General features: G+C 39.0%; 1 protein-coding gene across 2 annotated transcripts in view; it reads right to left on the bottom strand.

The window, feature by feature from the left end:
- The window catches only part of LOC121369148 (carbonic anhydrase-like), a 30019-nt gene extending 2888 nt beyond the window's left edge, over positions 1 to 27131 (bottom strand). Inside the window, exons 1-6 of one of the 2 annotated variants that reach the window (XM_041494022.1) lie at positions 26954 to 27131; positions 26078 to 26110; positions 21231 to 21404; positions 11171 to 11319; positions 10290 to 10382; positions 7003 to 7066 (exon numbers count right to left, since the gene is read on the bottom strand). In XM_041494022.1, coding sequence (XP_041349956.1) covers positions 7003 to 7066; positions 10290 to 10382; positions 11171 to 11319; positions 21231 to 21404; positions 26078 to 26110; positions 26954 to 27026 — 586 coding nt within the window. In that variant the 5' untranslated portion in view covers positions 27027 to 27131. The remainder of the gene's footprint in view (positions 1 to 7002; positions 7067 to 10289; positions 10383 to 11170; positions 11320 to 21230; positions 21405 to 26077; positions 26111 to 26953) is intronic. The other variant, XM_041494023.1, reaches the window with a different exon arrangement.
- Positions 27132 to 27594: the final 463 nt, after the last annotated feature.

Here is a 27594-nt window from a genome sequence, read left to right as displayed (position 1 = left end):
ATATGTTTTGCTACCACGAATACCGAATCACTTTTATCTATAGGAAGACTGCCACGATACATCCTCCCTAACAACCCAAAGACTAATATGTTTTGCTACCACGAATACCGAATCACTTTTATCTATAGGAAGACTGCCACGATACATCCTCCCTAACAACCCAAAGACTAATATGTTTTGCTACCACGAATACCGAATCACTTTTATCTATAGGAAGACTGCCACGATACATCCTCCCTAACAACCCAAAGACTAATATGTTTTGCTACCACGAATACCGAATCACTTTTATCTATAGGAAGACTGCCACGATACATCCTCCCTAACAACCCAAAGACTAATATGTTTTGCTACCACGAATACCGAATCACTTTTATCTATAGGAAGACTGCCACGATACATCCTCCCTAACAACCCAAAGACTAATATGTTTTGCTACCACGAATACCGAATCACTTTTATCTATAGGAAGACTGCCACGATACATCCTCCCTAACAACCCAAAGACTAATACATCCTCCCTAACAACCCAAAGTTTTGCTACCACGAATACCGAATCACTTTTATCTATAGGAAGACTGCCACGATACATCCTCCCTAACAACCCAAAGACTAATATGTTTTGCTACCACGAATACCGAATCACTTTTATCTATAGGAAGACTGCCACGATACATCCTCCCTAACAACCCAAAGACTAATATGTTTTGCTACCACGAATACCGAATCACTTTATATCTATAGGAAGACTGCCACGATACATCCTCCCTAACAACCCAAAGACTAATATGTTTTGCTACCACGAATACCGAATCACTTTTATCTATAGGAAGACTGCCACGATACATCCTCCCTAACAACCCAAAGACTAATATGTTTTGCTACCACGAATACCGAATCACTTTTATCTATAGGAAGACTGCCACGATACATCCTCCCTAACAACCCAAAGACTAATATGTTTTGCTACCACGAATACCGAATCACTTTTATCTATAGGAAGACTGCCACGATACATCCTCCCTAACAACCCAAAGACTAATATGTTTTGCTACCACGAATACCGAATCACTTTTATCTATAGGAAGACTGCCACGATACATCCTCCCTAACAACCCAAAGACTAATATGTTTTGCTACACGAATACCGAATCACTTTTATCTATAGGAAGACTGCCACGATACATCCTCCCTAACAACCCAAAGACTAATATGTTTTGCTACTACCACGAATACCGAATCACTTTTATCTATAGGAAGACTGCCACGATACATCCTCCCTAACAACCCAAAGACTAATATGTTTTGCTACCACGAATACCGAATCACTTTTATCTATAGGAAGACTGCCACGATACATCCTCCCTAACAACCCAAAGACTAATATGTTTTGCTACCACGAATACCGAATCACTTTTATCTATAGGAAGACTGCCACGATACATCCTCCCTAACAACCCAAAGACTAATATGTTTTGCTACCACGAATACCGAATCACTTTTATCTATAGGAAGACTGCCACGATACATCCTCCCTAACAACCCAAAGACTAATATGTTTTGCTACCACGAATACCGAATCACTTTTATCTATAGGAAGACTGCCACGATACATCCTCCCTAACAACCCAAAGACTAATATGTTTTGCTACCACGAATACCGAATCACTTTCCCTAACAACCCAAAGACTAATCTATAGGAAGACTGCCACGATACATCCTCCCTAACAACCCAAAGACTAATATGTTTTGCTACCACGAATACCGAATCACTTTTATCTATAGGAAGACTGCCACGATACATCCTCCCTAACAACCCAAAGACTAATATGTTTTGCTACCACGAATACCGAATCACTTTTATCTATAGGAAGACTGCCACGATACATCCTCCCTAACAACCCAAAGACTAATATGTTTTGCTACCACGAATACCGAATCACTTTTATCTATAGGAAGACTGCCACGATACATCCTCCCTAACAACCCAAAGACTAATATGTTTTGCTACCACGAATACCGAATCACTTTTATCTATAGGAAGACTGCCACGATACATCCTCCCTAACAACCCAAAGACTAATATGTTTTGCTACCACGAATACCGAATCACTTTTATCTATAGGAAGACTGCCACGATACATCCTCCCTAACAACCCAAAGACTAATATGTTTTGCTACCACGAATACCGAATCACTTTTATCTATAGGAAGACTGCCACGATACATCCTCCCTAACAACCCAAAGACTAATATGTTTTGCTACCACGAATACCGAATCACTTTTATCTATAGGAAGACTGCCACGATACATCCTCCCTAACAACCCAAAGACTAATATGTTTTGCTACCACGAATACCGAATCACTTTTATCTATAGGAAGACTGCCACGATACATCCTCCCTAACAACCCAAAGACTAATATGTTTTGCTACCACGAATACCGAATCACTTTTATCTATAGGAAGACTGCCACGATACATCCTCCCTAACAACCCAAAGACTAATATGTTTTGCTACCACGAATACCGAATCACTTTTATCTATAGGAAGACTGCCACGATACATCCTCCCTAACAACCCAAAGACTAATATGTTTTGCTACGACGAATACCGAATCACTTTTATCTATAGGAAGACTGCCACGATACATCCTCCCTAACAACCCAAAGACTAATATGTTTTGCTACCACGAATACCGAATCACTTTTATCTATAGGAAGACTGCCACGATACATCCTCCCTAACAACCCAAAGACTAATATGTTTTGCTACCACGAATACCGAATCACTTTTATCTATAGGAAGACTGCCACGATACATCCTCCCTAACAACCCAAAGACTAATATGTTTTGCTACGACGAATACCGAATCACTTTTATCTATAGGAAGACTGCCACGATACATCCTCCCTAACAACCCAAAGACTAATATGTTTTGCTACGACGAATACCGAATCACTTTTATCTATAGGAAGACTGCCACGATACATCCTCCCTAACAACCCAAAGACTAATATGTTTTGCTACGACGAATACCGAATCACTTTTATCTATAGGAAGACTGCCACGATACATCCTCCCTAACAACCCAAAGACTAATATGTTTTGCTACGACGAATACCGAATCACTTTTATCTATAGGAAGACTGCCACGATACATCCTCCCTAACAACCCAAAGACTAATATGTTTTGCTACGACGAATACCGAATCACTTTTATCTATAGGAAGACTGCCACGATACATCCTCCCTAACAACCCAAAGACTAATATGTTTTGCTACGACGAATACCGAATCACTTTTATCTATAGGAAGACTGCCACGATACATCCTCCCTAACAACCCAAAGACTAATATGTTTTGCTACGACGAATACCGAATCACTTTTATCTATAGGAAGACTGCCACGATACATCCTCCCTAACAACCCAAAGACTAATATGTTTTGCTACGACGAATACCGAATCACTTTTATCTATAGGAAGACTGCCACGATACATCCTCCCTAACAACCCAAAGACTAATATGTTTTGCTACGACGAATACCGAATCACTTTTATCTATAGGAAGACTGCCACGATACATCCTCCCTAACAACCCAAAGACTAATATGTTTTGCTACGACGAATACCGAATCACTTTTATCTATAGGAAGACTGCCACGATACATCCTCCCTAACAACCCAAAGACTAATATGTTTTGCTACGACGAATACCGAATCACTTTTATCTATAGGAAGACTGCCACGATACATCCTCCCTAACAACCCAAAGACTAATATGTTTTGCTACGACGAATACCGAATCACTTTTATCTATAGGAAGACTGCCACGATACATCCTCCCTAACAACCCAAAGACTAATATGTTTTGCTACGACGAATACCGAATCACTTTTATCTATAGGAAGACTGCCACGATACATCCTCCCTAACAACCCAAAGACTAATATGTTTTGCTACGACGAATACCGAATCACTTTTATCTATAGGAAGACTGCCACGATACATCCTCCCTAACAACCCAAAGACTAATATGTTTTGCTACGACGAATACCGAATCACTTTTATCTATAGGAAGACTGCCACGATACATCCTCCCTAACAACCCAAAGACTAATATGTTTTGCTACGACGAATACCGAATCACTTTTATCTATAGGAAGACTGCCACGATACATCCTCCCTAACAACCCAAAGACTAATATGTTTTGCTACGACGAATACCGAATCACTTTTATCTATAGGAAGACTGCCACGATACATCCTCCCTAACAACCCAAAGACTAATATGTTTTGCTACGACGAATACCGAATCACTTTTATCTATAGGAAGACTGCCACGATACATCCTCCCTAACAACCCAAAGACTAATATGTTTTGCTACGACGAATACCGAATCACTTTTATCTATAGGAAGACTGCCACGATACATCCTCCCTAACAAGCCAAAGACTAATATGTTTTGCTACGACGAATACCGAATCACTTTTATCTATAGGAAGACTGCCACGATACATCCTCCCTAACAAGCCAAAGACTAATATGTTTTGCTACCACGAATACCGAATCACTTTATTCTATAGGAAGACTGCCACGATACATCCTCCCTAACAAGCCAAAGACTAATATGTTTTGCTACCACGAATACCGAATCACTTTTATCTATAGGAAGACTGCCACGATACATCCTCCCTAACAAGCCAAAGACTAATATGTTTTGCTACCACGAATACCGAATCACTTTATTCTATAGGAAGACTGCCACGATACATCCTCCCTAACAAGCCAAAGACTAATATGTTTTGCTACCACGAATACCGAATCACTTTTATCTATAGGAAGACTGCCACGATACATCCTCCCTAACAAGCCAAAGACTAATATGTTTTGCTACCACGAATACCGAATCACTTTATTCTATAGGAAGACTGCCACGATACATCCTCCCTAACAAGCCAAAGACTAATATGTTTTGCTACCACGAATACCGAATCACTTTATTCTATAGGAAGACTGCCACGATACATCCTCCCTAACAAGCCAAAGACTAATATGTTTTGCTACCACGAATACCGAATCACTTTTATCTATAGGAAGACTGCCACGATACATCCTCCCTAACAAGCCAAAGACTAATATGTTTTGCTACCACGAATACCGAATCACTTTATTCTATAGGAAGACTGCCACGATACATCCTCCCTAACAAGCCAAAGACTAATATGTTTTGCTACCACGAATACCGAATCACTTTTATATATAGGAAGACTGCCACGATACATCCTCCCTAACAAGCCAAAGACTAATATGTTTTGCTACGACGAATACCGAATCACTTTTATCTATAGGAAGACTGCCACGATACATCCTCCCTAACAAGCCAAAGACTAATATGTTTTGCTACGACGAATACCGAATCACTTTTATCTATAGGAAGACTGCCACGATACATCCTCCCTAACAACCCAAAGACTAATATGTTTTGCTACGACGAATACCGAATCACTTTATTCTATAGGAAGACTGCCACGATACATCCTCCCTAACCTGTTCGCACGAGGGGCGGGATTTAGCTCAGTAGGTTGAGTGCTCGCTTGAGGTGCTTGTGTCGCAGGATCGAACCTCCTCGGTGGATCCATTCAACTGACTGGTTTTTTTTGTTGTTCCAAGCAGTGCACCACAACTGGTCAAAGGCCGTGGTATGTGCTTTCCGGTTAGTGGCAAAGTGAATATGAAAGATCCCTTGCTGCATTAGGAAACATGTAGCGGATTTCCTCTGCTGACTCCTTGTCAGAATTACAAATGTGTTCGACATACAATAGCCGAAGATTAATTAATCAATGTGCTCTAGTGGTGTCATTAAACAAAAAAGAAATGTTCTCAGGAGGACTGTCATTCGTTCAACATTAGTTCAAGAAATTTAAACCTTCGAAAGACAGAACTCCGTGGATATATTTATAGACAGCTGTGATGGTGATGAAACACAGTTAAAACTGCGATGACAGTGTAAAGGCGATGCCACACGAAACAAGTGTCTCGTACGATAATAGCCGATTGAATAGAATGAATCGAATGCTTTCTTGTCAGAATCGCCTGTTCTCGTGGCTATTCCCGTACAAGGCATTCGTATTGTTTGGCGTAAGCAAGACGATGAAAGCAAGGTGTGATTTAATGGTGAAACTGCTGTACTAACCTAACACACGTTACATAATACTTGGGTACTTTCGCTTTTTCATTTGTGGAGTAAAAAATACCCACATTATTAATGACATTTGAATTTATGTAGTATGCGACATACAACAATACACAAAATTATCTAAACAGAAATTAAGTTCGCATTACCTCGCCTGCCTTTGTGGTGTTTGTCAAGAATTTATTTGATAATGAGTCGAACATCATCAGTATGACCAAAATATAAATTTGAACTGTCAGACTTAATGTTTACGTGGCTACGTTAAAACGAAATGACAAATCGTAGAAGTGCTATAATCTTTATAATGTATTTAATCCCCGTTATGGTGCAAAACCACATAAAAAACCCAGCTTCAAAACTCGTCCATTCACGATCGTATCCGACTCGACATCAGTTGACCCTATATATCAGTCGGGGCGGAACATAGCCCAGTGGTACAGCGCTCGCTCAATGCGCGGTCGGTGTGGGATCGATCCCCGTCGGTGGGCCCATTGGGCTATTTCTCGTTCCAGCCAGTGCACCACAACTGGTATATCAAAGGCTGTGGTATGTTCTACCTTGTCTGTAGGATGGTGCATATAAAAGATCCTTTGCTGCTAATCGAAAAGAATAGCCCATGAAGTGGCGACAGCGGGTTTCCCCTCGCAATGTCTGTGTGGTCCTTAACCATATGTCTGACGCCATATAACCGTAAATAAAATGTGTTGAGTGCGTCGGTAAATAAAACATTTCTTTCTTTCTATATGTCAGTCATGTGAACGTTTAAATCTGTCAGCGAAATTACTGAATGCGTGATACAAACCACTGAACTTGATGCTCGAAAAGTGACGCAGAATTTTGAACATGCCTTTGTTTACTTGGCCAACCTGGAAAACAATTAAAATAAAAGATCTCACCAAAGGCTTCTTATAGCTGTGTTTTCATTAGGCATGTAGTATATTCTGTATTAGAGACAAATACTGATTATGTTAAAGAGGTAGCTGTACGTGTAATCGCACAGTAAAACATAAATGTTTCGTATTGTATTAAACCGTTGACTGAATGAACCAAGGAAGTAGTGAACGAACGAACGAATAAATAAACAAATGGATAATATTAACGTGCAAAAAAATAAAACATTATCGTGCGATATATCGTATAATCTTTCCCTAATTGTATAATATTCATGAATTACTCTGCAAACGGCCCCCCCCCCCCCAACCCTTTCCCTGTCACGCCGCCGCTTAAGCTAACACCTGTCTCACGTCTCCAACCGGAGCAGACTGACGCAGATCAAAGCAGACGGAAGAAAAATCCTATGGGAACACAGTAACAGACGGTCAATATAGTTCCATATATTACACTTCGCTTGTCAGTCTCTGTTCCCTGTATCATGCCTATACAGAATACTAAAGTCAAGCTGTTCCAGCTTAATGTAATCAATCACAAGGTATGCAGCGCTCGCCAAATCATTTATGAATCCATTCGAATGGCGTATCCATTTTTGTGCAAGTTATTCCTGAAATGATGCAATACGCAAAGGTAGGTAGGTGTCACGGGGATCCTATAATACCCGTAACTGAATAAAACACGATTATCCAAATATCTCTCCTAACTGTATATCTATTAGATCTCTCTGTATTGGGCAGTCTAATACCCGATTGGCTCGGCTCTAGGTATGATCAGAGATAAGATCTTATATAAATATATATATTTATATGTAGCACGTTTAGTTCACTAGAAAACACAACAAAACACAATACACTTTGGAATCTGTTTTAACACTACGCTGACAAATGTACTTGCCGCAGTAGTTAATTAACAACAACAATATAATAACAACCCAGAACTAAACACTTAATTAGTTAATCACTAGGTGTCTAGTGTACACAATATTCTAATCACTTCACGGTGATACAATCCACACGCGTGTGATAACTGAGAAACGCTGCCAGGGGAACTTAATTAATAAAGGAATTACAACTCTATTCCTAACTGGTTAATTTTTAATTAACCCTTAACTACTCATTCAGTAACCTTGTAATACAGAATTAATATTGGTACCTATCACAATAAAGACAATAACCTACAGTTTACCTAGGTCCTCTAGGATGACCGGATAAGCTTTATATTACCAACTACTCGTATAAAATAATAGACAGTGAAGCCTACAATTTACTTCGTCAGATTACCGGAAACACTGTCTAAATAATATTGGTATAATACAGTATTAAAATATTTAAAGTCACATCAATCACATCAAGGTTATACAACAGAGCAGAAAAATATATTTACCACGTCCGGACTGAACTTATATAGATCGTTCAGTGGACGACGTCCGTTTCCCCTGGATACTTCCAATGTTTCTCCCCGGTATATCTAAAATCCTAGCTATTTATTCAAAACTCTCAGAGACAGCGAATATCGCATGGGGGTACAACGCGGTACCTCAGCTATCATGTGATATTTCCACAACTCCCAGAGACGGTATTTTTTTCTTAGATGGTCAGACTTACTGTCGCCATTCCGCTAGCATTACCCCGATCGTAAACCGAACTACCGATGGTATTACGTAACTACTGGCCACATGGCCTTCACACCTAGTCTAAGTGTGTATTAGGGGGTACGGTCGCGCGGAGGTATTACGTAACCAAGTGCCCACCAGGTCTAATTGCATATTGGGACACAAGACTACCACCGTCGCGCGGGGGTATTACGTAACACAGCCCTCTAAAACAATTAGCATCGCCACAGGCGAAAGATAAGAACATCTTCCGTCACAGTAGGTAACTGCTTTAACATGTTCATAATGCCACTGGGATTTTGAACACCCCCCCCCCCCCCACACCCCCCCACCCCTCATCCTGAGTCCGGCCTCCGATAATATCGGGACAGGAAATTCCTACTTACTACGGATAATTTTGAAATTTAGATTAATCCAAAAAATAATAAAGGGAAAATGGAAGTTTAATATTTTTGACTGCGCCCCTAGAAAAATAAAATTTATATTAAACTAATTACAAAAATTAAAGTATAACAATGGCGCAATTGTAGATGGGCGGATCTAAATATTTATTTATTAAATTTATTTTTAAGCATTCTACTCAATTAAATTGGTTGGTCCAAGCCCCATAGGAATGTTGATTAATTAATTTTAAGAAGTCAATTGCCAATCATATCAAGAACATTGATGTAACCCAATGAGGGCTGGGGGAGGGGAGGTCAGATCCTACACTAACCCAAAGGCCAAACCGCCTACGCCCTATGACCCCAAGAAAGCTCCTATCTTCCGACATCTCATCGACCCCATCCTCACCCAACCACAGTTATATCCAATCTTGGCAATCTTATTTGGATGAAAGGAAGTTAGAACAACTTCCAACACTGGTGTCACTAGGAGAGTAACACCAAATATTTAGTAGAATGATCCAACGATGGTAGATTGAGTAAGAGAAAGAGGAGAGTCTGGAAAGTTTTACGTATCGGGCACCGCCGTGGGTATATAAACGCACCCGGATGATCCACGAAGAAGCAGAGGTGACCCCTCAATACGAAAAACGGAGAATGAAATGTTAAATTTTAAGTTTATTAAATTTGATATAGAGCCAGCAACCACGGCCGTAACTAGAGAGGGGTGTTAGGAATAATTACCCATTTTAGTTTGAAAGACCCTAGTTATTATTTAATTATTATTAATTATTATTGCTATACCCTAGTTATTATTTAATTAATATTAATTAATATTGTTATACCCTAGTTATTGTATAAAAGCAAATCTCCCTTCCACACCCAGCTATTTTAGCGTAGCCTGGGATATGATCTTTATAGAAAAAAAACCCCACATGTTGCGAAGTGTGTTCGGAATAGATACATTCAATTTCAGTTAGCCAAACCATATCAGCACAAACTAAAGGCTAATTAAGTGTGCCAAACGTACATTTAGCTTTCTAGAGAATTTAAAATTTAGTTCAGTTCACAGTGGGCTACAACAAATTAATCGCATTTGTGCCAGGCAAGTAGCATCGATCCACCCTTCTCTTGCCATGTCATCATTTGACAACTATTAAAATGTTCTCGGTACTGTTACCTTTCGCAATGTGAATGTCTTACCTTGAAAAAGAATGCAAGTACAGCAAGACCCTTTGTCTCGTGCACGGCCGAAGTGAAATTGGGATGCATGTCATTATATAGAACGATGTGCATCTGAAAGACAAAGAACCTTGATTCAGAAACAACCGAGTTCGCAACCAAATGCCACCAATGTCATGTGATGCCAAAACTTAATTATCAATGTATGAAATGAATTACTGGAACATCTTTTTGAGGACATTTATTTTACGCCGATTTTCAGCAACACTACTAGTATTTGATTCTGGTAAAAGTACTGTTTGATCATGGTTGCCTGAAAGACTTCTTTGTTAATATCTCAAGGACTAATGGAAGGCCATGATCACGACAGATGCCATCGGTGGAGCGCTGTCGTGAACCAAACACTTGGTACCAGTATTCTAATTTCATTGATCAAACAGAATTAGACATGTTAGGGTTATAATAGATTTCAAAATAAACAGAACAGACAACATGGATAAATATTCTTAATGAGAGAGAGAGAGAGAGAGAGAGAGAGAGAGAGAGAGAGAGAGAGAGAGAGAGAGAGAGAGAGAGAGAGAGAGAGAAAGAGAGAGAGAGATACAGGTAAAGAGAGAGAGATGGAGTGAGGGAGAGAATCGCAGAAAGAATGATATAGCGATAGGAACGAAGTAAGAGATAGAGACATATTTACAGACATATATATATATATATATATATATATATATATATATATATATATATATATATATATATATGTAGAGAGAGAGAGAGAGAGAGAGAGAGCGAGAGAGAGAGAGAGAGAGAGAGAGAGAGAGAGAGAGAGAGAGAGAGAGAGAGAGTTGGGCGGATAAGATGATGGTGATGGTGATGATATATTGATATGGAGATACTTGAGTTACCTCCATAGGGTAAAAAAGTCCATCAATAGCGTGTTCTGAACCTCGCTCATTCTTGTTCCCCCAGTGAAAGTGAAACTGTTCCACCCTGAATCGTCCCCCTAAACCTCCTCCAGTAATGTAAATAGGTTTGCCACCGAGGGCAACTTGAACTGAAATAACAAGTACAATATTCTACCAGAAGTAGACATTTGGCTTATTTCAGGTAACATTCCAACGGCATCATTACGTACAGATTGTTATCAAACAAAAATCAAAGAACACTTTTTTGCACAAATATTTCATACGATCATAATTGTGTTCTGTTGTTGTTAGGGTTTTTTCATTTTTAAATATGTGTGTGTGGGGAGAGGGTGTGTTTAATTTATTGTTTATGGTAGGTGTTAGAGGTTTGTTTTGTCTTTAAAAGTTAGTTGTTAGTTGTCAGTGGTTAGTGAGAGAGAAGAGAGTGTAGTGGCCTTACACCTTACCACCGAGTCGTTAAAACTCGCTCTAAATGGGAGCCGGCGTAAAAGGAACGCAGATCCGTAGGAACAGTAGTCCTATCGGACCTCCATAGCTTAGGAACCATAATCCTACCCGGACTTTCATTCCTGGTTTATTTTTAAGTTGTTTTTATCCTAGGACTTGTATTCCTACCGGACTTAAATTCCTTCTACAACAGTGACAAAAATACTAGTCCGGCAAATTAGATGTCCGTTTATTATGCTCAGCAATTTGCACGAGCTGCCAGAAAGACACGAGAAAAAAAGTGAGGTTTTGGCAGGCTTCCATCGTAGTGTGATGGATAAGTGTACGAGTCTCTTAAGTTTATTGTAAGTTCAAATCTCCATGTCAAAAAATATTTTTAAGTTTGAGTATCAACTTAATTCTTTCTTTACGTCATAGACTTGTGGATCAGACACGTGAGTGGATTTTTGTAATCGTCTTACATTTTTGTTACAATATTGAAGTAGGACGTATATCTTGCTTTTTTCAAAAGTATATAAAGCAACTACAGATATAAAGTAGGCTATATGTCCATGTGTTCAACACGAAGAAATATACCCCCTCCCTCAATATGTAGCCCAAAATTAAAATTAAAAAAAAAAAAAAATTTTTAATAATATGTTTTGTAAATTTATATTTTGACGGTAAGTCACAATCTGATTAATTGTGATTTTCTAATATTTGTCCAATCGGACTTCCATTCCTCGGAATCCTAGTCTGTGGGACCTGTATTCCTAGGAATTTAAGTCTGTGGGACGTGCATTTCGATGAATGTAAGTCCGTGGGACTTTTATTCCTGGTACTCCTAGTCCACAGGACTTTCAATCCTGGTATTCCTAGTCCTCTGGAATTTATTTCCGATAGTTTGCTTATTACATATATATGATTCCTGAAAATCCCTGAAATAAAACTTTAAAAACTGTACTTAGTTCTAGTAGTTAATACTTATAACTAGTACTATAATGACCAGTTACTACAATATAGTAGATATACAATATATAAAATAACAGGAATAATAAGCATGAAAATTTGACTTTTATTGATGAACAATTACAAATAGCATCAAAACACTTGAAATTAATTATCAATGGGGGGCAATGGACACGTTCGGGCAAAATGATCTGGCCTAAAATCTTCACCATGCATTTCCATAATTTTACTCACAATACTATTATCCTGTTCAATTATTTAGACCCAAAGTTTTTTGAAAATGTTACGTTTATGTCCTATTCGATATTTGTTTTCGTTGCATTTACATGAAAACATACCCAAACCCCGACAGGTTTTATATACAAATCATCATATAAAATGCACTAAGTTGACTTAATTCCACTTTTTAAAAATCTCTGTGTCTTTTGAATGCACGTTATTTCTCCTATAAATAACTAAGGTCATTTGCATATCAAAAGCATCATTCTATAGTGCGTTTCAAACTAATGTTCGGTTCTATCGTCCTATCCACACACATCGTAGTATGACCTATATTTAAGAAAATATCTGTAAACATGAAGCAGGCGCGGATTCAGGTGGGGAGTTCAAGTGACAAAACCTCAGTTTGAAAAAAAAATATGTATCAAATATTATAATTATATTGTGGAATACACAAGCGCGCGCGCTGAAGGGAGAGACAGACAGACAGAGAGAGAGAGAGAGAGAGAGAGAGAGAGAGAGAGAGAGAGAGAGAGAGAGAGAGAGAGAGAGAGAGAAAGAGAGAGACGTCATTTATGTAACGACGCACTCAACATATTTTAATCTATGGTTATATGGTTATAGGGAGAGAGAGAGAGAAGAATATGGTATGCATGCGATTGGTGGAGGTGTGACCCTCTGCACAACCCCAACCCCACTTAAGGCTTCTTTTGTATATGGAGCGGGACGTAGCTCAGAGGTAAAGCGTTCGCTCATGGTAGGTCGACTGATCGATCCCACATGGTGGACCCATTGCGTTGTATCTAGTTCCAGCCTGTGCACCACAACTGATGTATAAAGGCTGTGATATGTGCTATCCTGTCTATGGTATGGTGCATATAAAACGTCCCTTATTGCAAAATTGCTTATCGGAAACAGTGGCCCATGTGGCGGTAGCGAGTTTCTTTCTCACTGTCATAATGCTCCTTAACCGTTTTGTCTGACGCCACATAAACGTATATCAAATGCGTTGAGTGTCGTTAAATAAACCTTTCTCTCGTATGTATGTGTAGTCTATATGCATTTCTAGTCGATTAGTTTATAGGTTGTTAGGTTGTTTGATAGTGAATGATATGGAAATAAATTGTTTTTGGTGTTAAAGAGTTCATGCATACATTAAAGTAATACTCCTGATGGGTATGGAGAAATAACTTAATCAGTCGACGAACTCATTTCTTCATCACTATCTTCGTTAAGGGGGACTATCACAGGAGGTATTTTATTTCTTATAAAACTATTTTGTTTTCTAAAATCTTCTTCGATCTTTATTACATGTTTAACTGCGTCAGAGAAGTGTGTAGGTGTGACAGAGTTCAATGCATGTGCAAGTTCTCTCCGCACCGTGGTCATTTTACCATCATTATGACGAGCTATGTGCCCTTTGACTTGACTCCAGATCAGTTCTATCGGATTGAGTTCAGAATGTCTTGGCGGCAGTCTTGGACACAAGTGCCCATGGCGTTCAGCAATATCATCAGTAACAAATTGCTTTGCACATTTGTTACTTTTCACAAGTTCATAAAGAACTGGCTTTGTCATGTTACTCTCAAAAGGTATATTTTTGTTTCGTAGCCACGACTGAATTTTTTCCTTTTTAGCGTTTAGTGCAGGACATCGTGTAATCTCAGTTAATTTGTTGTGGTAGCTTGCGTTATCCATGACGATAACAGAAGGTTCTGGTAGAGAAGGCATAAGTTGTTCTTCAAACCATTTGATGAAATTTTCATCATTCATCTCACCATGATAGTCTCCGTTTTTTTTTTTTTAGCCTCAAAGATCAATTCACAGCCATCTATCAATCCATATTTATGACAGCCAGCATGACAAATAATAAGTCTTTTTCCCTTCCCAGTCACCGAACAGAGTTTAGGAACTCGATCAGCAGCGTCTGATTTCGGCAGGTGATTGGCGGTACTTGTGCCCGGGTGGATATCTGTCCAGTGGTGGGATGTTGTGTGGTTGACATTCACCCAGGTCTCACCTTGATACACTATTAAATACCCCTGTTCTCGTAAACTGGATATTTCATGGAGATAGGACAGTCTCCTGTCTGATATATTGGCGTCCTCAAAAATCACTTTTCCGGTTGTAGACATATGTTGGTATTTAAAATCGAGGTCATGGAGTGTTCTTCGTAAAGTTGATATGGATATGTTGATTCCACATTCCTCCCTTAAAGCCACGTTAATCTTATGTAATGTAGGTAATTCGCCCTCTCTATAAAATCTGTATACTCGTCGTCTAATAACATCTTTATCAAATAAATCGATGAGTTTTCGGTCGCGTTTTTTAACAGTGATTTCTGTGCTTGGATTCGTAGAGCTTAGATTTTTCACAGTTCTTTTTACTGTTGAAACCGAAACTTTAAGTGCAGCGGCAACTCGATCGACAATTCGATAAGAAGCATACCTAGGTCTACCGCGCTGATATTCATCTTCAAAATAATCGAAAACGTTCTTAATACACGATTTTACATCAACTGAAGTGTTTTTCGATTTACCCATATTTTTCCTCAAATAACAATAACAAGAATGTCGACTAATACATTTTCAATGAATTTATATACCCTACCTAACTTGTATTTTACGTGGTTTACACATTGCTACAATAGCACGTGCAATCATAGATCGAAATAATGATGTTATTGACCAAGCAATGCTATCGTATTTTGAACATTCAGGGCTGTGTCTGCGGGATGAAAAAGTGATTGAACCCATACGAGTCCGAACAATAGCCCTTTGGGTTTTCGCATTACAAATGTAACACCCAACCCCCAAACCCCAGCCCCTAGCACCACCCTAAATACTATATATATATATATACATACGTATGAGTTCCCAATTTAGAGGCAAATTAAATAACATTTTTATTATTATTTGATGTGATGTTGGTGGCCTTTGACATTTTATCCCCCCCCCCCCCCCCCCCCCTGGTCTTCTGGGTCTGGTCCTGCATTAAATTTATTTATAAATTTGGAAAGCACATTCCTGCGGTGTGTGAGGTGATTTGTGTTTATTACTGTGCTACACCTCAGTTGTGTTAGGTTAGGTATGGTATGCTAATATATAATTGATATAATAAAATAAAAATACATAATACATTAGCTAAATTTATTAAATATAATGCACCTACAAGAAAGGGTTACATGTTCTGTTTGTTTACATCTATGTTTAACGGAAAGATTAGACAATGCTGTTACACACTGCAAAACAATAATAACCTTGATTTAGTGAAACAAGCTATAATGGCCTTCACGTAGCCTCAGATCCCAATGTTTTGATATGCAAATGACCTTAGTTATTTATAGGAGAAATAACGTGCATTCAAAAGACACAGAGATTTTTAAAAAGTGGAATTAAGTCAACTTCGTGCATTTTATATGATGATTTGTATATAAAACCTGTCGGGGTTTGGGTTTGTTTTCATGTAAATGCAAAGAAAACAAATATCGAATAGGACATAAACGTAACATTTGCAAAAAACTTTGGGTCTAAATAATTGAACAGGATAATAGTTGTAATCCATGTAAAAATGCACACTGATTTGTTTGGAATCCTATTTAGCATCTTGGTAGTAATGCGAATATAAATATACGTTGTGTTCCAGATTGACATTTTCGTTTCATTCGGGCAATAATGATCAGCATGCCTCCCCACCCCTTCTCCCAAAAAGGGAGTCTGAATGCCTATTGCGACTAAAACGGTCAGGTGTAAAAGTGTCATGAGTAGTTAGTCTGTTTAAAAGGATCTTTGTAAATTGTGTGTGCATATTATTGACAGTATAATAATTGTTCAGGGATTACTGTTTTGTTTTAGTCGGTCTAGTAACCCATTGAGCTGCTAAAACCCACTCTTAGTCATTGATATTTCTATTAATTGATAAACATTAATGAAAACCATTTAACATATTTGTTTATCGATGGTATGGTTTGTTGGGACTAAGATATCATAGAGGCTAGAGTCTGATATGTCATATGTTAGACCAAATTAATTTTTAAAATGAGCAAACTTGACAAAGCAGGCACATGTTCAGTAAGCTATGCAGCGGAGAGGTCAAGAAATTTGCTTTGAAAAGGGGTGTTTAGAACACGCCACCCCACCCCACACCCTATGTACACGCGCCTGCAACATTATTGACAGAAAGGCACAAACTTAAAATTATATAATAACAAGATAATGTATATAACGCAAATATCACATTTTTATAGTTAAATTATTATTAATATTAATATTATTACTATTATTATTATTATTATGAAATACCAATATATAATGTCTAACAGATAACTGTGTTGGTATGTCATATGGGCAAGTTATACTTATTTGCGAGTACTAATATGCTTCGAATTATGGTAAATGTTTTTGAGTTATTTTCAAATGTTTAAACATTTATTAGTTGGAACAATACGCAATGAATAAAGACCTTGGTTCTGCTCATGTAATAAGGTCAACAAAATGTGTACAAACTCTTGCAAATTATATAAATGGAAAATATTGGAATAAATAGAAAATATTTAAATAAAGAGAGGCGCTAGTATCCTAAGTTAATTAAATAAACCAAAAAGGAAACTGTTTTTCGTTTTGTTTAAATTTATAATTTAATTTTTATGTGTACGACCGGACTTAAATTTTGATTGTCCAGGAATGCAAGTCCGGCCCGGACTTGATATCCTGGCAGTCAGACAAGTATTCCTAAGCAACATAAGTCCTAGGACTTGCATTCCTAGGTATATTAGACCTAGGACCTGCATTCCTAGGAGACTAAGTCCGGACAGACCACTGTTCCTACGGACTTGCATTCCGTTTACACCGGCACCGGACTGCGAACCCTGTATCGTATCTACCAGCCTTATGTTCAACAACGACGCTACCGAGGCCGGTAAGTTAAACCAATTACTGTATAATACTTTATTTTCGCGTTTTTCGCGTGTGAATGAAATTCGTGAAAATATATTACACGAAGAAGAAGAAGAAGAAGAGAAGGATTTTACGTGCACATTCAGAGCAAGCTGTTGTAGCGCACGCCTATACTGGGTACAGGGACCGGCCTTTGCCGGATCTTTCTGTCCAGGACAGGAAACGTGGAGGGGGGGGGGGGGGGGGTAAGATAAGGGACGCCTGCACCGACAAGTGCAAGGGAGCACCAGCAGTCCAAATGTTGGTGACAGGCGGGGTGTAATTGGTGCTATGGAATTTTGAATGTCCGAAGAGAAAGTGGTGCGCATTTTCATGGAGGAAATTTGGCGCAATTTTGATGGTCGTTCTAATTGAAATAATATATTCCACGCCAAAATAAACTTTTTATAAAGGCCGACCAAAAAAATAAAATAAATGTAGTCTCGTTCAACTATACCACATTAGTTTCCGAATTACAGGCTAATAGTAGTAGTAACAAAGCGGTGCTCCCTCCTGTCACGGAACAAACCACAAAACACAAAAGCTGTTTAAAACTTTAAATCAAGAACACGATTGTAAGTACATACATGATAACGGGCAACGGGCAACTGTATTTACGTGCCCCTATCCACAGAGGTTCAGGCACGCCCACTACGGATTTAGCCTCTGACTTCGCCAGTGACTAACTCCGGAGCAGGGGGGGGGGGGGGGGTGTAAGTTTGAGGTAACACCGAGTGGGAGCCGTGTTCTGATTGGCTGAATTTCGATTCCTCGGAGAAGCCTGTTTATTACCTAAGTCTACAAAGAGTACTGCATACCAAAACATGTCTGGACTCTAATTTTTTAGCCAAAAATAGTTAAGACTGCTCGGTCGAAAAGTTTTTAAGGCGATTTTGAGCAATTGAACGGGCGCCAAAATAAAATGCGTTAGACAACTTATAAAAAAATAAACATAAGAATTTAGAACTGCTTACAAAACATTTAAAGTCTAACTAGCCCAATAAAAGAGGTTACTCACGGAGGCAAAGGAGGTTGGTAGAGGGGATGTCGTCAAGGAGAGCTGATGAAGAGGGACGAATCCAGATGGTGGAGGGCTTGCCGGTATGTGGACTTGGCGATGTTCTCGATGATTGGACGGTAATCTTCCCCGGCAACGGTCTTGATGACACGGTGGATGGTCGGGTTGTCCATTTCATCGAGAAGAATCCCTTGGTGGAAAAGTCCCCTCCGGCGGACAGTAAGGCAGATCCCTCCCCCATCTTTCATAGTAATCCTCCGCACCGAAAACTCTCCTTCCGTTAGCGGCAGAGGTTCGTAGGTATTCGGACCAGGTTCACAAAGGAGCCGACGGACATCCCCGATGTTGGTCTTGACCAGCCTTGAGTAGCGCGATGGTAGCTTGCCAGACTGTAGTGTCCAAGGCTGGCCGATGGTCGGATCATCTATCGGCGGTGAGGTTGGTGTAGGCGGTTGGGTCGGCGGACTTGGCTTGTCTGGTTGGTCGCCTGGGGACACAACCGCCTTTCGTTTTCCAACGGCCACAAGACGGGCCTGGGTTTCTACAGCGCCACTCTTCCTGGGTGGGGCTGGCATCGCTGGAAACCCGGAGGCTGAAGGCTTCGGAGATGTGGGGGGCGATTCCATCAGGGCCCGGTTAAGGTCCGTGTCCGGCTTCGCCACTGGCAAGTCAACATCTGGATCCAGCAGGGCTGTAACAGCTGGTCTCGCTGGTGTAGACTGGGGCTTGGGGCGTACAACGGAAGAAGTCGCCGCCGGTAGTTGAGCTACCGGTTTTGACCTCCCCCGGTCCGCCCCTGGCGCGTCCGTCTTCCTCCTCCTTCTCCTCCTAGGTGGCTTCCTCGCTGGTTCACCGTACACCAAGGTCACGGTTGCCCGTGGCCCGGTGTACGTGACGCGGTACTCCAATAACACTCCGTAAGAAGCAATGAGTCCCCCCAGGTGGGGGGGTAGCTCGAGAGAGCAGGCGCACACGTCCTGCTTCATCTTAGCTCAAATCGGAATGCAAGAATCGAATGCAAGAATCGAATGTACATGATAATAAAACAATACTAACACTAAAAAGCTTTATGCTGTTTTCCTTCGCATGTGCTAGCGATCAGTTCATCGGACAGAGTCTACACGTGTTCAACGACGGAAGTAAACATGCATTATCACAGTATATTAAAAATGTCGAAGTGAAAAAATCCGGACTGGGCTATGTTCAGATGTTTCACAATTTTATTTTTATTTTTGGCCTGTTAGCCAATCACAAACCGTTTTGAACTAGTATTTTGACGGCAATAAATATTGTTTCAATCAAACTTAAGTTACTGAGTACTAGTAGCTTGTGCCTTCAAATTTCGTTTCGTTTGTTTTCGGTTTTTGTTTTTATAACAATTATAAGGATTAAGAAAAACTGTACGCGGTAAGCACCTTCTGTAAGCTTATTAACTTGTAAACAATAAAGTCTTGATTGGTTAAAGCAGAAAAACTATTGTTTTATGTGTATAGCACTCGTGTGTACATGTAGGATTAGTTCTACAGATTAGTGTAACAACTGGCAAAACTAAGTTCCGTTTTTAAAACAAAATTATTGACATCTGTACTTCGTTTTTTCATTGATGGGGGTTGGGAGATTCGCGAAAATAAATGTTTGCGAATTGACCCATTTTCATTAAATCGCGAAAATTTGATCCCGCGAAAATAAAGTATTCTACAGTAGGTGCCAAAAGAACACAAAGGGAAGTAACAATGTATTGTACTCGATTACGGGACATGGAATTGAGTAATTTTCCACAAGGGTATACTCTTCTTCATAAATCAAGGCTAATATTCGTTCCTCGTATTCAGCCTTGATACATGTAGTCAAGATTACTGATATCCACTACTTACGCCCTCTATTGGAAGAAAATTTGTAACACCGATTATGTCCCTTACACAATGACATCACTGACCAATCACAGCATCGGTAGCATGTGACAATCTTGAAAGCAATATCAAAATTTAACCGCCGAAACCTTTTTTTTAATATATCGTGACAAACACGACACGTTTCCACGGACGCTGACGCAGCCATCTTTGTTTACAATAACAAGGGAATCTATAAGGATCGTTGCGATTCGTTGCAATCAGATCTCATCGCATCCAATGAAATTTAAGCATTTTGTGGCACGATTTCTTGACGACATGTATCAAGGCTGAATACGAGGAACGAATATTAGCCTTGATAATTTTATGAAGATGGGGTATACTAAGCGAACATACTTGATGATACATATCCATTGTTTATTCAGGGCTATGCGACTTTGTTGTTGTTCTGTTGTATTTGTTCTTAGTGGCGGTAGTTGTGCTATTGGTTGTGGTTGTGGTTACGATGATAGTGATTTACTAGTGCATTTGTTTTCTTTGGGGGAGGTATTTTGTTTTGTAGTGCTTGTTGTTTTGTTTTGTTTTGTTTGTTTGGATTCTATCCGTGGTTTTAATGTATTTACCTGTATGTCCGCCAACATTCGCAATAATCATCGTCACGCCTTTTGTGTTATTTAGCTCACTGAGGTTGAAGTCGACCAGATCATGGCCTGGTACCACCAGCTCAGATATAACTTCGATTGGAGACTGTTGTTGACCTCCACAAAACGGAAAAACCGTATACCAGTTTTCCGGTCCTAATCAAAATAGGCAAATGATAATTGAACAGAACAGCTAAGCTTGGGAAAATACAGTTGTGCCTAAATATTTTATGTCCGTTTTGATCACTTAATACGAATGATGTGGAATTTGTCAAAGTCGAAACACGTTTGTTATGCCCATGTTCATGTATGTCCACCCTAGGTCCAGTCTCTGGCATGGCCAGTGGCTGAACCCAGGACGGAGTAGAATTTGTTATCTGCCACCCTGATTAATATACAGAACTGTAATGTATTCACAATGACGGCCAAATTTCGACATTTTGTCATGTATGTTTCAGTTTTAGGAGTTTACACCTCTGTGTAAATATATATATATATATATATATATATATATATATATATATATATATATATATATATGTTGGGGCTTTGGTGATCGTAAAAGACAAATATGACATTTCTAAATATGAGAGACGTCATAAAGAGACTTTACATTTATGCACTACAAATACGACTTTCCTTTTAGAATATCATTGGAGTTTTATTTCAGAGAGTTTGAGTGCACAGTTTGTAAATGTGTCATTTATTACCAACATCTGAGTCTGAGAAAGGTTTACATAATCCTATAACGATTATCTACAGGCTCACAAAAATCAAGAGGAACCAAAACAGTTTACCCGCTAAAAGGTGCCTGTCTAATCAGTTGAATGCTTTCTATGTGCAATGAGCGAAACAACAAAAGGTATTCCAGGAACTGAAAAGGGGCAGTGTAAATAAACTTGTGGCTAAGCAAGTCTGTACTGATTGGATGAGTAAAAATATTTACACACAAGACAAAAAAGCAATGAAAACACAAAATATGGTTCACTTTGAAACATTTGAGAACATGAGAACAGTTCTAGGCTTACGTCCAAGACATATTTTAAAATGCCAATGTCTCGATGGTTAATAATGCATACGACGTAGGAAACAAAAACAAGAGTTACAAAAAAGTTACAATCTTAAAATCGGGTAGGCATGATTTAACATGGGATTTTAAAAAGACATTTTGAAAAACGCCCTTTACAATATAATTCAGTATCTATATATACCGTGCATGCGAACTTGCGAAGGAAGTAGATACATAACGAAAATTATAAGTATTGGTGCAGAAAAGTCAGCAAGAAATGGACAAAGAGATACATGAATTCTGCAACGGAATTGAAAATTCAAGATTTACTCAAAATTGGAACCTGATCCACGAAACTCTCATTCTAATTCTTGGGTCATATACTGTATGCGTTAGTTGTTACCCATGGAAGTTTATAACATTCCCCAGACTATGATCTTGAATGTCCTGTACTTTGTAAAAAAAGATAAAGGAATGTATCAAGCAACTAGAATTTGGTTTACCAGTACCCGTTCTGTCTTGGGGATAAACCCATTTACTTATCCAATCAGTACAAGCTATCTTATCTACAAATATACTCGAACTGCCGTTTTTGTCACTTAGATACCTTTTTCTGCTGCATTGCATTTAGACATCATTTTACTAATTAGGTAGGTACCCGTTAAGTAGTTTTCGTTTTGGTTCACGTTTTGTGTTCCATCAACACTGTGTGCAGACTAACTAGCATGGTTCATGGGCTTATGCTATCATTTTACTACAGTAAAGAGGTAAATTCATATTTTGATATTAAATACGGTGAACACGTGATCCAGTTACAAATTGATCGGTCAAGCTACTGCGAAATACCATGATAACCTTTAGAACACGTCATATCTGTAAATACAAAATACAGAAAAGACCTCTGCATGAAGTCTATACTATCTGAAAGTGTCAGTTTCGTGTTCGGTGACACAGAAAACGCAAACATTGATATATTACACGGGAATCTAGGATCTAAAAACAACAAAATACACGAAAAGAGAATAAAAGTGGCCTCCATTTTTAATAAATTAAAGTTCCGGATATAAAATAGGATCGTAGACCAAACATTCCACCGAATTCGTGACCAAAATTACCATATAAATGACACAGCTCAGTTATCTAATGCAGAGACAGTACTTATTTGCAGCTCAAAGAACGTAAACGGAATTCTAACCATGAACAAAAGTGATATCACAGTCTTTTGTGTAACCCCATCTAGGAGGAGTACAGTAGTTTAACTATACTCCCATCTAGGAGGCGTGCAGTACTTTAACTACACTTCCATCTAGGAGGTGTACATTAGTTTATCTACACATCATTTAGGAGGCGTACAGTAGTTTAACTACACACACCTCTAGAAGGCGTACACTAGTTTATCTACACTCCCATCTAATAGGTGTACAGTAGATTAACTACACTCGCATATAGCAGTCGTACAGTAGTTTCACTACACTCCCATCTAGGTGTACAGTGGTTTACCTATACTTCCATCTTGGAGGCGTACAGTAGTTTATCTACACTCCCATCTAGAAGGCGTACAGTTGTTTAACTACACTCCCATCTAGGAGGTGTATAGTAGTTTAACTACACTCCTATCTAGGGTGCGTACAGTAGTTTAATAATAATCTCATCTAGGAGACATACATAATTTAACTACACTCCCATCTTGGGGGTGTACATTAGTTCAGCTACACTCCCATTTAGTAGACGAACAATAGTTTAATTACACTCGCATATAGCAGCTGTACAGTAGTTTAAATACACTCCTATCTAGGAGGCGTACAGTAGTTTCACTACACTCCCATCTAGAAGGCGTACAGTAGTTAACTACACTCACATCTAGTAGGCGTACAATAGTTTAACTGCACTGCCACCTAGGAGGCATATAGTAGTTTAACAAGACTCCTATCTAGGATGCGTACACTAGTTTAATAATAATCCCATCTAGGAGACATACATAATTTAACTACACTCCCATCTAGGAGGTGTACATTAATTCAACTATACTCCATTTAGTAGACGAACACTAGTTTAACTACACTCCCACAAAGGATGCGTTCAATAGTTTATTAATACTACCATCTAGGAGGCGTACAGTAGTTTGACTACACTCCCATCTAGGAGACGTACAACAGTTTAACTACACTCCAATCTAGGTGGTGTACAGTAGTTTAACTACACTCCCATCTAGGAGACGTGCATCAGTTTCACTACACTCTAATCTAGGAGACGTACAGCAGTTAACTACACTACCAGCTAAGAGGTGTACATCAGTTTAAATATACTCCTATCCAAGAGACGTGCATTAGTTTAACTAAACGCCCATCTAGAAGCGAACAGTAGTTTAACTACATTCCCATCTATGAGGCGTACAATAGTTTAACTACACTCCCATCTAGGAGACGTACAGCAGTTTAACTACACTCCCATCTAGGAGACGCACAGCAGTTTAACTACACTCACATCTAGAAGACGCACAGCAGTTTAACTACACTCACATCTAGGAGGCGTACAATAGTTTAACTACACTCCCATCTAGGAGACGTACAGCAGTTTAACTACACTCCCACCTAGGAGACGTACAGCAGTTTAACTACACTCCCATCTAGGAGACGTACAGCAGTTTAACTACACTCACATCTAGGAGACGCACAGCAGTTTAACTACACTCACATCTAGGAGACGCACAGCAGTTTAACTACACTCACATCTAGAAGGCGTACAGTTGTTAACGACACTCCCATCTATGATGAGTACAGTAGGTTAACTACACTCCCATCTAGGAGGCGTACAGTAATTTAACTACTCTTCCATCTAGGATGCATACAGTAGTTTATCTGCACTCCCAATAGGAGGCGTACAGCAGTTTAACTACACTCTCATCTAAGAGGCGTACAGTAGTTTAAATACACTCCCATCTAGGAGGCATACAGTATTTAACTACACTCCCATGTAGGAGATGCACAGTAATTTAACTACACTCCCATCTAGGAGGCGTATAATATTTGCTATTCATATCTAGAAGAAAGAATAAACCCGACTGTTTGTATGATTAGCAGCCCCGATCTGACCCATAAAGTACATGGCACGTTTTTGACAGAGATTTTGTGGAATACTGTAGTGAGTAAAAATAACGTATAGATTTCATTGTACCAACCAACCCCAACATTGCGTGAAATATTGACGGAATAAAATGAGCTGCGTCTCTGATTGGTACTAATATATGACATTGATTATATGTGCAAATAGTACTGTTCATTGCCTATAAATAAACACTTGTATTTCTTAAACATTTGTTATGCAGAGGCTGAAACCAATGCAGAGTACCCCCAAAAATGTAATTGCGATTTTCATTAAAAATGGGGGTTTGCTAATACAAACATTAATATAATCTGTTAAATATGACGCCCTAATACAAACATTAATATAATCTGTTAAATATGACGCCCTAATACAAACATTAATATAATCTGTTAAATATGACGCCCTAATAAAAACATTAATATAATCTGTTAAATATGACGCCCTATGTTGTTGCATGTAGATTAAATGTGACGTGCAATTATTTTATTGGTGAGCTGGCTGTGTGTCTTTTTACGCTGCGTATATCAGTTGTATTAGTAAACGATAACATTATCGCCAATATGAATTGATTTGGTACACTGGAACCTATAAGCTCTAATATATTATTAATATTACTACTACTACTACTACTACTACTACTACTACTACTACTACTACTACTACTACTACTACTACTAATAATAATAATAATAATAAAGTGTTATATCATACGAACCTAATGTGTTATCGACATATGTCCATTTGTTTCCTGAAAAAGAAAATGAATGTACATAATGTTTAATATTCCGTTTATTGCAACCTCTATAACACTAAGCAATTGCATATAAAAAGATTCATACAAAATATCTAATATAGGTTTTCAAAAGAAAAAATATAGACAACTTCATTGTTTTTTTGTTTTTGGTGAACGACATCTCTAGAGCACATTGATACATTAATCAACAGCTATTTGATGTCAAACAGTTGGCATATAGTCTTAGAGAGGAAACCCGCTAAATTTGTCCATTAGTAGCAAGGGATCTTTTATATGCACCATCCCACAGACATGACAGCACATAAAACAGCCTTTGATATACCAGTCGTGGTGCACTGACTGGAACAAGACATAGCCCAATGAGCCCACCGAAGGAGATCGATCCCAAACCGACCGAGCATCATATCAAGCGAGGCTTAAGGATCATATTCCATTTATCCTTATTCCGTATACGCATATATGTGTAATTCGTAACGTATCATCCGGTTACGCATACACAATATTATGGTTCAGAGTCCATATACATGTATACGTAAAGACATCTGCCAATGTCTGAAATTGTGTTAAATTAAGAATTACGTAAGAGCATCTGCCAATGTCTGATTTAAAAAAGAATAATAAAAAATAAGAATTACGTAATTTTCACTGCAATGTGTGTAATATTTTTAAATTGATAAAATTATTTACACATTTACATTACAAAGGTTAAGGAATTTATCTGTAATTGCAAATTACGCTGGTGGTAGTTAGGTTTGTGTGTTTTTATATTTGCGAGTGTGCGTCATGCGCACGCATGCGTGCGTGTGTGCGTACGTCTGTGTGTGTGCTTAAACATACCTGCACCGCCATGCACTGATTGAACTAGCCACGACCACAGTGTTACTCCAAGCAGCAAGGTAGTAGTTAACATGGTTTCCTCATCCAAGATGCAGACGTCCTTCCAAAGATTACAACAGCTTGTTACTGTTACATCAGTTTAGACTCTCTTTACCTCTTCTGTGCAACCAGTCTTCACTGTGACAAACACGCACTAAGCACCTTGGTAATAAAAATGCGCAACTCGTTTTTTTTTTTTTAAATATCACGCTTATCAGCGAAGTATGATATATTTTTGGCAAGTTCTCAAGCAGGGTCGACCTTAAAATAAAAGTACTGTGCGTACACTGACGTAGCCAGGGTCTTATACTGAGGGCACCCATATGGCGGTGGGGAGGGGGGGGGGGGTGCACATTGTATACGAGTCATGTCATGGGACGACATACAAATATACGTGTTGGGGCACAAACGAGGCGTAATGGAGAGTGGGTATTATTCCATGACGCCCCCATGATGCCCCTTGGCCATGCCAGTGTGTGCGTGAAGCGACCATTGGAGTAGTCACTAGCTAAAGTTAGTTTGTTTTGTTTAACGACACTACTAGAGCACATTGATTTGTTAATCATCGGCCATTGGATGTGAAACATTTGGTACTGTTGGCA

Source organism: Gigantopelta aegis, chromosome 3 (assembly GCF_016097555.1).
Source record: "Gigantopelta aegis isolate Gae_Host chromosome 3, Gae_host_genome, whole genome shotgun sequence".
NCBI classification, from domain to species: domain Eukaryota; kingdom Metazoa; phylum Mollusca; class Gastropoda; order Neomphalida; family Peltospiridae; genus Gigantopelta; species Gigantopelta aegis.
The sequence above is the reverse complement of the archived record's forward strand: the minus strand, read 5'-3'. Positions and strand labels throughout refer to the sequence as shown.